Source organism: Pezoporus flaviventris, unplaced genomic scaffold (genome assembly GCF_033815535.1).
Source record: "Pezoporus flaviventris isolate CSIRO_AGI_PZ_B2104156 unplaced genomic scaffold, CSIRO_AGI_Pfla_v1 ptg000036l, whole genome shotgun sequence".
NCBI lineage: Eukaryota > Metazoa > Chordata > Aves > Psittaciformes > Psittacidae > Pezoporus > Pezoporus flaviventris.
The window spans coordinates 32,990,434-33,003,082 of record NW_026892584.1 but is presented as its reverse complement, the minus strand read 5'-3'; the positions used below and the strand labels follow the sequence as shown (position 1 = coordinate 33,003,082).

The window sequence follows — 12,649 nt, the reverse complement described above, 5'->3', positions numbered from 1 at the left end:
TAGTATAAAATGGTATATAGTTGTTTGGGTTTGGGGTTTTTTCTGTTTGGGTTTTTTCCTCAAGCCCATAATTTACCAAGTTTCTAAACACTTAAGTAGCAGATTTACACTAGGAAGAAAAGAAACTACACACGCTATAGAACTGAGTCCTCTTAGAGGAAGTCCAGAGAAGGGCCATGAGGATGATCAGGGGACTGGAGCACCTCCTGTATGAAGACAGGCTGAGAAAGCTGGGGCTGCTCAGCCTGGAGAAGAGAAGGCTGCGTGGAGACCTCACAGCAGCCTTCCAGTATCTGAGGGGGCCTATAGGGATGCTGGGGAGGGACTCTTCATTACAGACTGTAGTGACAGTTAAAAAGTTAACGGGTTAAAACTTAAACAGGGGAAATTTAGATTGGATATAAGGAGGAAATTCTTTCCTGTTAGGGTGGTGAGGCACTGGAATGGGGTGCCCAGGGAGGTTGTGAATGCTCCATCCCTGGCAGTGTTCAAGACCAGGTTGGACAAAGCCTTGGGTGAGATGGTTTAGTGTGAGGTGTCCCTGCCCATGGCAGGGGGGTTAGAACTAGATGATCTTAAGGTCCTTTCCAACCCTAACTATTCTATGATTCTAAGATAGACATTTATGGGTAATTTTTTATAATACAACTTGATCTAAACAGATTAGAATAATTAACCATACAAGCTGGAGGGAATAAAACAAGCAACTCTCAGAAAAAGACTACCAAACAACATTATTTTAAAAAGCAAGAACTTCTAATGCAATTGTATTTGTATTGATTTGGTCTCTTGCTAATGCAGGTAGTGATTTCTTGAAATGGATTTAACAAAGAAGAATCAGCAATCTTGATTACACTGAATATTAGTGTTCTGTATTAGAAACAAACCAAACGCAAAACCTACTGCATTCAATCTGTCCTAGAAGACACCATAAGGACCTGTTACGAAAGCTTTACTACTCTCAGGAATTCATTACCTGCAGGTGTCTATGAAGCTGTTCATTTGCACTAATACAGAATTAGGTAATTCACCAAGTTATTCCACAATATGAAAGAAACAAAATTAAGGAGCCATTATGCAGATTGCTTCTCTGACTTTCAAGAGTTATCATCTTTGCTAAACAGATAGTATAGACAACCAGTATTTCAAAAGACACTCACTTGTGTGAACCATAGATACCTAAAAACTCACTGACTGCAGTTTCTAGCTATGTCCCAGCACTGCTCAATTCAGAAGAAAGAGAATTTAAAGCATTGCTTTTCAGGGTGTTCAAATTACACCAGCTGTTAGAAGAGTTCAACAGGTACTCCATACTACACAGGAGCATAGGTATCCAACTTGGAACAGCAACACATGTATGGATTCAACAATGCCAAAGAATGACTGAATTGCTGAAGTTGAAAGCAACCAACAGAGATCATACAGAATAACTCCCTGCCCAAAGCAGGGCTGAACTGAGCACATTGCTCAATGTCCTGGCAGGTTTTGAGTATTTCCAAGAAGAGATGTTACAAACTCTGAACAACCTGTTCCATTTAAACATTGGAAAACGTTTCTGTTGTAAAGGTACACTGGAATCTCCTGTATCTCAGTTTGTGTCCGTTACCTCTTGTTCTTTCACTTTGTGCATCCTCCTATCAGGTACTTATACCCATTGATAAGGTCTCTTGATAAGGTAAAGTTCTCTTTGCCAGGCTGAGGAACTATCCAGTGCTCTCAGCCTATTCTTGTGTGACAAATGTTCCAATTCCTTATCTTTGTGGCCTTTTGCTTGACTCAGTATGTTCTAGTCTGTCTTGTACTGGGAAGCCAGCAACTGGACTCCAGATGCAGTCTCACCAGTGCTAAACAGAGGTCCTGCACCTGGGTCAGGGCAATCCCAAGCACAGATACAGGTTGGGTGGCAAATGGATTCAGAGCTGCCCTGAGGAGAGGGACTTACTGACATTGACTGACAAGAAGCTCAATATGAGCCAGCAGTGTGCACTTGCAGCCCAGAAAGCCAACTGTATCCTGGACTGCATCAAAAGGAGTGTGACCAGTAGGTCAAGGGAGGCGATTCTCCCCCTCAACTCTGCTCTGGTGAGACCCCACCTGCAGTACTATGTTCAGCTCTGGGGCCCCCAACATAAGAAGGATGTGGAACTGTTGGAACAAATCCAGAGGAAGACCACAAAGATGATCAGAAGGCTGGAGCACCTCTCCTATGAGGAAAGGCTGAGAGTTGGGCTTGTCTCCCAAACCTTCTCCTCTCCAGGCTGAACCTTAAAGCAGCCTTCCAGCACCTAAAGGGGGTCTCCAAGAAAGCTGAAGAGAGACTTTACCAACAATACGTAGGGACAGGATAAGGGGGAATGTCTGAAAGACGGTAGATTTAGATTAGATATTAGGAAGAAATTCTTTACTGTGAGAATGGTGACACACTGAAACAGATTGCCCAGAGAAGTTGTAGCTGCCATATCCCTGGAATTTTTCAAGGCCAGGTTGGACAGGGCTTTGAGCAACCTGGTCTAGTGGAAGAGGGTTGAAACTTTCTGACCTTTAAGGTCCCTTTCAACCCTAACCATTCTAAGATTCTATGACTGGTATCAGACAGCTCCCTTATTATACATGGGTGTAACCCATGTAAGTGCTTGCTTTTGAGAAATGGCAAGCTTCACTGCACCAGAATACTACAGCTGCTCTCCTCCTTCAGGTTGGCTGGGGCTATGCTTTCTATACAAAATATTGACTTCATGAGCACAAACATGGGAAGACTGAACAGAACAAAGGCATGTTACAATATTAACAAAGTGACTAACACTAGAGAAACATCTTATTTTCCACTGCATCTGATGTGTAGGATGAAACTGCAAAGAAGAGACAAGGAGAATATGGCACACTCAAACCTGAACTTTGTCAAAACAGAAGTATGACTGTAGTTAGAACACTGACAATGAGCTCTTTTTTCTATACAATGACATATGAACATGGCTGTACAGCAAACCTTATGTATCGATGCCCACAAAGCTTTTTCAATTCAATCAAAATAAGAGAGCTGGAGTCAGAGCCCCATTAAGACTAAGAAAAAGATTCTACTGCTATCTATTCCACCAAGCTGTCATTTTGCTGAGAACTTCAGGTTCATTCAACATCAGAGAAATGATTTTGCAGAACGTTATGACCACTTGCTCACCAGGATAGCCTTCCAGACTTTGCCTCACATTGTTCACAGTAGGATAAACCTTCATGGAGGAGAAAGGAAAAAAAGCAGCTTTAATAACACAGCTCTAAATACACAAGCTGCCAGTTTTCAAACAAAAACCACCTTAAAAGAAAACCTGAGACCAAAACCTTATAAGCTTTATTTTCCGGAACGAATAAAATTACATTGCAACTTAAAACTAGTTGTGTACCAATAACAAGAAGTCTTTAATATTTTAACTCTCTTGCAGAGCTTACCAAAATTAGCTAGCAAGACTCAGTCTTGCTTCAACCCCTTCCACAGTGGGCAACGTTATTTTGAGATTTTAGACTCATAGCTCAAATGTTTGACAATATTTTCTCCTTGATTTAACAAGCTCTTGCTCCTCCTCTGAACTGTGTTAATAACCAAATAAACAGGTTAGAAAATAATTTGGATTAGGTATTAATCCCTCAGGGTTCGGTTACGTCTTAGTAGCAGAAACAGCTGCATCTACAAAACTCAGATAATCTATGTAATTAGAGTATAATTTTGATTATATATGCTCTAATGTCACGCAGATGGAAAATACAGTATATTTTATACTACAAGTGGCATCCTTACAATTTCAGGATGAAAACTACATTAATGTCTTCCAAAAGTTAAAAGAAAACCAGTAACTAAGACTTAAACAACAAATGAACAAATGTTAAATAAAGGTCACTAGCATCTAAAAGACATACCAAATGAACTGGAACATCACATTTAAGACTCATCACACTTCTGCCTGCAGCCACCAGACTCTCCTGGAACTCTGAGCATAGCCATTTGGACCCATCAGCTCCCATTGAACCAATGCTTGAGAACTGTCCAACAACAGGCCAGGATTCCTGTGCTGGTATTGACAAAGCATGCTCTTTCAAAAGCTAATGATGGAAATTAAAACATTGTTAAAACTTCAACAGGCAAAGAATACTTTAATTAGTGGTTTAATATCACTTGTTATTTAATCCTCTATTAAATCATCGATAATTCACTCCTGACAGAGATTAACATTCACACTATCATTTTAACTTTGCAATAAAAAGTCAGGCTGTCCAAATAAACCTTCCTTCAAGAAAAGATCAAACATCAGAAGTTTTATCCAAAAGGCACCAAAGCCAGCCATTAAATGATGGCTAAAAAGAATGCTAGCAGCTCTTCCTAAAAACAAACATCAGCTTTAGAAGCCACAATAAATTAAACAACCCTTTTATAATTGGTGGCTGCTGGCCATAAAATTCCTCTCATATCCTAAAGCCCCAGCTACAATAGAAGCCTGCATCAAGAAGGGAAAAAAGAACAATTTAAGAGAAAATTGAAATAATGCTTTTAGAGGAGTTTGTTAGCTGTGAACATAATTTAAAGTCATATTAAAACCAGATGGATATAGACACATATCAGATTTACCTTTCCTGCCCCCCTCTAGAGAGAGCACATAATTAAATGGCTTCAGTCATCAGTGTAGCATTACCAGGTCCATCTGCATTGTCACTCAAATAATCTTTTTATCTCAGAAACATTTGCCTTTACAAGCTTTTTCTGTTTCATTTTGTTTTCAGTCTTACTAGGCAAAAATATGTTGGCATGCTCTCCCCAGGTTTAGCCAGCCTGGTTTTCTCTCTTCCCCATTTCAAATCTAGTTTAAGCTCTTTCAATGAGCCCTGCTCACTCCTGTGCAGAGATCTTTTTTCTCCCATCTGAGACAGGTGTACCCCATCTGTTATCAGCAGGCCTGCTGTCATGATCAAACAAGCCCCAACTTAGAACCATAGAACAAAACTTAAAACCTGACTGAATTGATGACATGTGCAAACTGGCTTTTAATTTGATGGCTTTTTGCCAGGTCATTAGGGAAGAAGGAACTGTAATAGTCCTTAATATTAAAGTAAAGGAAATAAGCCTTTTTCCTATGTGCAGGCAAGTTTATATCAACGTATCTTTCTTCTGCAAGTGCCTTTGAAGGCAGCTATATTTGGTTCCCAGCCACAGAAGACTGGATTTTGATAGTGTCACATTTGTTAGAAACACCAAGAGCAGGTAGGAAGTCATCTGAGTGATGGTGACTCCTAAGATATCTACAAGCACAGGACAATTCAGACCACAAGCTGACCATGGTAATACTGCCCAGGAATATTATGTGGAAAGTCTACACCATCATAAGTTGTAAGCTTATGTTAATGCTCACTTAAACTGTAAATGATCATAGCTGGAAAAATTGGAAGGAACTATAGAATGCTCTCCAAAATTGCATTTACAGTTAAAATATTAGCAAAACAGGTTACAGTTTTGGTACCTTTCTCAGCCTAAGATGACCCCACTTTTCTTTGTCACTACCTTGATATCGTCCAGGGGTAGAACCAAGCAGATATACTCTAGAAACAAAAAGAAAAAAAAACAAACCCAAAACACCACAACACCAGGTTATTTGCAGTTCTGGAGTATTCTGATTTGTAAAGTGCTTAAGGTATTCAAGTGAAACATATCAACAATGCTGAATATACACAGACAACCAGAAATATTTAGTCTTTCACACTTAAGATTTACAGTATAACAAAAAGTGGATTTGTTACAGCCAATCTATTGCTACATCCAAATCGGCATATTTGGGTACAAGTTTTCATTTGGGCACCTAATAGTTCAGATGCAAAGTACAGCTTTTTAAACTGCCTTCCTAATAATGCTTTAGTAACCTGCTTGACTTGGCCCTGAAAACAGAGGATAGACCTGCAGAGTCACAAAAACACAGATGCTTTAAGAAGCTTTCCTTACTGCATCTCATCAGCTCTATCCACAAATTATGTCCCCTGCATATTCTATATGGCAAGGAACTGATCTTTAACCCAGTAAGTGACACTTCCCTACCCATATATAAACTCACATCAGCTAGGGCTCAGTCAGCCTGTGCAAGCTCATGCAGTGACAGCATGAATAAGAACAGCAGCTCAGGCTGTTAGCTCACCCAACTATAGGGTATATGCTTTTTTACCCCCTCCTATCTTGTAAGACTCCATATCAAGAAAAAAAAAGCACTTTTTTACTGTATTAAACTAGATCAGGTGTCAGTCTTTTTCCACCACAGTTTATGAACATTTTTTTTCCAACTAATTTTTGCCAGCTTATAAAACTGCTATTAAACAACCAAGAAGATTTACACTTTCTGAAGTAAATACAACATTTCTGTAGAAATGCAAGATTTATCTATTAGAGAAAATAATTAAGGATGCTTAATTTACAAGTAATACAGGCAATGTGATACTAAGAAGACTGTTTCAGGACAAAGTATATTATTAAACATAACATTGCCTACCAGACAATTCATGCCTGTAACAGCCAAAGTTATATATGTGTTTGTGTGTGTGTGTGTACTTTCAGCTACCTTGCTGAGACACCTCTTTTTATTCCTTCAAAATGTATGCTTAGAAAATGAGTGCAGCAATTCAACATAATCTGCATGACATAGCTACAAAAAGCTTTCAATATTAGATCATGTTTGAACATTTAAGTCTGAAACAGGGTAAGCTGTTAAAAAAAGCATGCAAGTTATTAGAAGCATAAGCTAACATACCTTGTCTCTGATAAATCATGTTCTTGAATCAGATCTATCCATTCCTTGAGCGTAGGAGAATTGTAAGCCATCAAGTAACTTATTAGGTCAGATTTAAAATTAGTTTCAGATTCACCAGCAGAACCACTTGTTCCCTGAGGTAGCCTTGGATATAAAGGGCTTAACCATATTCTAAAAACAAACCCACAAAAACAAAGGATACCACACTAACACACAGTTTTAGTAGGGTCATTAAAGCATATTTGAAGGTCCTAAATGAATACTAGAGAGATCTATTACGATAGTAACTATAAATGAACTTGCCTTTAGAGTCGTCAAGTCCTACACTCAATACCATAAAACTAATACTTTCAAATAAAATCAACAATCTCAACACATTTATCCATGCATAGAATTACAGCTGTCACCACTGATAAAAAGCTCAGGCTTAGATTTACCAACCAGTAGTCCTTTCACCAAGATTTTCTACATGATTAAAACACTGCAAGTTCTGCATAGCTTGAAGAGTAGCCCACAGTGATAACCTGCCTCTCAAAAAGATCCCATCTCAGTAAAATCAGGTGGGATAAATCGGTAAAATACAGAGGGGAAAGCATATAGCAGTCCTTTCCAGTCACACATTATTGAGGCCATGGAAACCAAAGGTTCCACATTGCCAACTTTACAATGTGTTGACACTATCCTTTGTAATTCAGAAGCCTGTAAAACAGAGAAGCCAGTGAGCCATCATATTGGTAATACCGCCTGTGTATTAACAGGCGGTGTGCGAAAGCTAAAAGGAAAAACGTTTTCATGTTTGACAAGTAGGACAACTTGTTAAGCATCCAAATAGATTTTTTCATGCCTGCTTGGCTTTCTGAAAAGCTAACAACTGAAAGACACTAAAGGCATCCCTAAGTAAAAGATTTAAAGACAAAAAAAATCAGTGGTTATAATTTTGCCACTCAAACTCCTATGAGAGCTTGCTGCAGACAAGTAACAAGCCTCAAAACTTTGCTACATTTAATGGCAGTAAAAATGGATGTCAAGGCAACAGTAACTTCTGAAAAGCTATTTTCAGTTAGTTTAATGGAGTAATCTTATACCCCGAGTTACTGCGAAGATTAACAAAAAAATAGTCTCTGTAAAAACAGCCAAGAAAAGAGTTTGATGGGCATTATATCAACATGTCACTTGGTCCTATTTTTGTGGTCTAAGCAAAACTATATCCCAAGCTGGCTGCTAAGTTTAAAAGCTTCTACCAAATAAAAACAGGAAGAAAATTCCTTCCGAAGAAAGTATACTATATGAACAGGAACCAGTGGTGCCCACCATTTAACAGGTTACATTCTGGATACAGTCACAGCAGACATCTGTACACTCACATTATTCTTGCAGTATTAAGGTAATTTTTAAATAGCTGCTTCAGATTTGGATAAATAATAGTTTACAGCTAGGCAGCTGTGTTCATAAAGAGACAGCACTGCATAATAAAAGATCTTAAATCAGGTAGCAGGCTGGTCAGGACAATTTTGTTTACAGTAGAAAGCAAGGAGAGTTCAGGCTCAGAGAACTACCACCATTCTGAGTCTGATTTTATTTTTCTTTTTGGAGGATAGCTCTATTTTAGGAGTATAAAACTTGTAGCACTAGGATCATCTGACCTGGTGTCCCATCTCCAGCAGCAGATACCTACAGAAACTGTTAAAGTAAGCATACACCTGTCAGAAATCGTTGCTTACCCCTGAGTTTTCTGATGCCAGTCGTCAGCAATAAGATTAGATGTATGTATCACAACTCGAAGACCTTCCTCATACAACAACAACATCATTTTCCTTTGAAGAAAAAATACAGGAAACTGTCTATCTTAAGTATACAGAGTCAGAGAAATTAACAATTCATGAAAATGCTCCAAGATAATTATTTTCAAAACACAGTGCAAACACTCAAACTTCAATCCATGTGCATGCCAAGCTCATATGGCAGGCAGACTATCCACAGTACGGCTTAACATCTCATGCAACTGGTTTCCCAAAGCAAAAGATGAACACTTGCAGAACACTTTCTGTATTTGCTGTGTTCTTCAGATAAACTTATTCCTTTGCAGAAAGTTAAAAAAAAATAAAGACTAAAAGGCCCTCGCTTACAGCTGATTTTATTAAAACCTAATTCTTTTCTCAAACTCCCAACTTCTACTTTAAAGTATGTACATAACTAACCACTGGGACGGCAAAAGAAGCTGTTTATCCACCATAAACTCTGAAATTTCTATGAGCCTCAGTTTTATGGCTTGAAAATAAATTGCACATAAACGGAATAGATACACTGAGGACATGAAAGATACTATTTTAAAGTTTCATGAATATGTATTAGGCCTTCAGAATAAGTTTATGTTTATAAACAGTAATAAAGTATTTATAGGATAGGAAGATAGATTAAGACATTAGTTATTAGTCCAGTGACAATAATTGCATGTACCAACTCAGTGGTCATCTTTAGAAGTGGATGATTTCTGCATCTTGTCTGTTACTTACGTGTGGTGAGTTCCAAATGCAATATCCAGTTTGGCCTATAAGAATAAAAAAGCTGATCATTGTAAATTCCTATTGTGCATTCCTATATGCAAGAATGTTAAAGAAGGAGAGGTGCTGCTTCATTTTATTTCATTTCACTGCTCTCTAGTGGACAGATCACAAAATACATTATTGTTCCCCTTAACACCTTTAAATATACTCTGATTTCTAGAGGCTAAGTCTTTAAATGGCAATGCAACTCTATTGGAACTGCTCTAGCAGAATTTCTGGTCTCTTACAAGCAGTATGTTTACAGTCAGCTTTGCTGGTTCCTGTTCAACATAGTGTCCAGCAGGAACTTCAGCAATATGCCCTTGCCTCCAAGATGACTAACAAAGTCCTGGGCTGCATTAGGAGCATTATCAGCAGTTCAAGGAAGGTGATCCTGCTTCTTTCTTCAGCATTGGTGAGGTCACACATGCAGTACTGGGTCCAATCTCTGGACGCTCCACTAAAGAAAAAACATGGCCACACTGCAGAAAGTGTAAGTACCTTAATGGTATAAATACCCAAAGGGAAGGTACAAAGAAGAGGGAGCCAGATTCTTTTCAGTGGTGCCCAGTGACGGGACCACAGACAACAGGCATAAACACAGGAGATCACCTCTAAACATCAAGATACACTTTTACTGTGAGGGTGTGACTGGTCACTCCCATGGGTTGCCCAGAGAGGTTATTGAGTCTCCATCCTTATGGATATTCAAAGCATATCTGGACATTGTCCTGGATAACTGGATCTATGTGACCCTGCTTGAGCAGAAGAGTTGGACTAGTTGACCTCCAACTTCCCTTCCAATCTCAACTATCCTGCAACTCAAAAGCACAGATGACTGTTACAAGCAGCTTAATGGCTAACATTGCAAAAAAACCCCAAACCAGGCTATTTTTTTATTTTTATTTTTTAATCAGCACAATTTCCAGGTAAAGAATGAAACATGAATTACAGGTGTTAAGAAGGTACTTTTAGCCAGTAATGGCTCCACCATTATTCTTAGTGTGAGTGTGGAGGATAAGAGTAAAATACTTACATATTGGGTTACCAACATAACGGAATGCATGTAGACTACCAGAAGAATCTGAAGCAGTATACTCAGATAAGAAAACCATCACAAACACCATTTTTCCCTGCTACTTGCTACTAAATACACTGATAAGCTTATCATATGGGACATACCACATTCAAATTCTTGTTGTGTGAAAAGGAAACGTTATATGCAAAAACATGAATTTATTGTTCACACATTTGAAATCTTAATCCAAAATCATTGCTACTCCACAACTTAGCGCAAACACCTGACTAGTATAGCACACAGCAGCCCAGAAATCCTGGCCTCGAAAACTCACTATGTTCAGCATCAATACAGTGATCATTAGGAAGCTTAGTTACAAGACTGCCTGAGAAGGAAGGAAGAAAATCCCAAGATCATTCTCCTTATGAACAAAGAATAAGACATCCTCATAATCAATAATATACTTCACACAACAAAATCCTGAACTGCTGCCAAGAAGCCATAACCACAACCCTCCTCGAGGCCACAGCTAGTAACTTCATGACTCGGGGACAGCAAAAGTGTAAGCATAATATCAGAGAAAGTGCTACATGCCAGGAAGTGTGCTGATAGCAATTTTAACAGCATTAAAGAAATTACTTGTAATAGCATTTCTTTTGTGAATGACATTTGGACAATAATAGTTCTTTGATGAGATTTAAGATTACAGTAACACTAGGAGTAATTTCCACACTTCATACAAAAAGTGCTTCCTTTTCAGAGATTACAAGAATTTGAGTGTAACATGTTAGTGAAGAATGATTGCAGCTCTTCTGTGAGCTCCATAACATTTCTGTAGGCAGCTGTTCTGTGTAAGCCTTCTGTGGGTGACAGTCTACCATAATCATATAACACCAGAAACATAGCTACCATGCTCCTATGGTCCTAGTAAGTATACTCCTTAAAGCATAACAATAAGTTCTTGATTTCCCATATAAGGTGTGTGCCTCTTCATCCATTACAAGATTTTAAGTGCAATAGAAGGCTTAATTTCAATGAAAGGACAATACTACTGTTAATTACCTGACAAAAGCTGATGTTCTCATAAGGGCGTGCTTGTGCAAGCAATTCAGCTTTAGATTCTCTCTTTTCACCATGAACTATCAATAATGGCTTCTTCCTTAAATAAAAGGAGATTACTGTTAACTTGTCAATTAGTAAGCAGCCTAAACCACTCCATGTAGCTATGACTTCTGGCCTCTAAATCTGATAGCACAGCCGGAAGAAAAAAAAAAACAAAAACAAAAACAAAACAAAACACCCCCCCCAAAAAAAAAAACACAAACACCTATGTGCTTTATTAACTCAAGAAGCAGTAACTACAATAGAACCTCTAAGAGAAAGACACTAGAAAACTTGGTGAGTGGACGGGATGACAAAAAAAACCGTCATGTGTGTAACTGGAAACAGGCAAATAAAACTCTTGGAAATACCAATATACACAATGTGTAACTAGAACAATTTAATCACTGTTACCTTACAGAGAAAATGGGAAGAATGGGAGGGAAAAGAAGGGGGCTAAGTCTCTTCTGCCATGTTCACTTCCTAATAGTCCGGTTCTACCGCATTTCTAGTAAAATGCGAGTAAAAGAGAGAAAACCGTATGTCATACACTCACTTCATCTGCGGCAGGTTCCAAGTGTCAGAAAGCAAACATAATTGCTTTCATGACCAATATCTGGGAACTCCAACCATACCTGCCCATGACATCATCCTGATCACTTCTGCATAGCTTTCTTGTGCTCCTTCTACATTCTCTCCCTTCTCTTGCATTACCTTGCTCTTGGCTCAGTAAAGCGTATAGCAAAAAGCTGCTTGTTCTGTCTTTATAGGTAATCTACAGCACTGACACTGTAGCCCACAATAAGGCCTCCTAAGTGTTAATTAAAAATCAGAAGCCAGCCACAGTGAACTCTGACCATTTAACAGCTTGAAAAAAGGCAAGAAACCTATTAGAGAACTGTGACCATGAAATAAGCACACAAGGAAAACAAAGAGTCTACACATACACAATTTGCAACTGCAAACTAGTATTTATCATTCACTTATGATGAACATACTACATTAACAGAATGTTTTGGAAATTATCATTTCATCTTCATAAAATAAACATACCTGAATTCCTGCGGATACTGTCTCACAAGCCAGGCCACATCTATGCAGTAGTTAAACTTGTTCACAAGGAAAAGAAAACAGATTCATTACAAAGAAAAAGCATAGTTTGTCAGAACAATTAACTATAGCAAAAAACCTCCCTACTTAAAAGTCAGTCAATACCA

At 38.5% G+C, this 12,649-nt stretch overlaps 2 protein-coding genes across 3 annotated transcripts in view; both read right to left on the bottom strand.

Annotated features, from left to right (window-relative positions):
- CALM1 (calmodulin 1) overlaps positions 1–12,649 on the bottom strand; it is a 390,385-nt gene that overhangs the window by 233,742 nt on the left and 143,994 nt on the right. The gene's annotated exons all lie outside the window — the stretch shown is intronic.
- TDP1 (tyrosyl-DNA phosphodiesterase 1) overlaps positions 1–12,649 on the bottom strand; it is a 44,294-nt gene that overhangs the window by 29,023 nt on the left and 2,622 nt on the right. Inside the window, exons 3-10 of the mRNA XM_061463817.1 lie at positions 12,486–12,541; positions 11,394–11,490; positions 9,284–9,318; positions 8,492–8,584; positions 6,771–6,941; positions 5,499–5,577; positions 3,907–4,089; positions 3,176–3,224 (exon numbers count right to left, since the gene is read on the bottom strand). Of these exons, the coding sequence (XP_061319801.1) occupies positions 3,176–3,224; positions 3,907–4,089; positions 5,499–5,577; positions 6,771–6,941; positions 8,492–8,584; positions 9,284–9,318; positions 11,394–11,490; positions 12,486–12,541 (763 nt within the window). The remainder of the gene's footprint in view (positions 1–3,175; positions 3,225–3,906; positions 4,090–5,498; positions 5,578–6,770; positions 6,942–8,491; positions 8,585–9,283; positions 9,319–11,393; positions 11,491–12,485; positions 12,542–12,649) is intronic.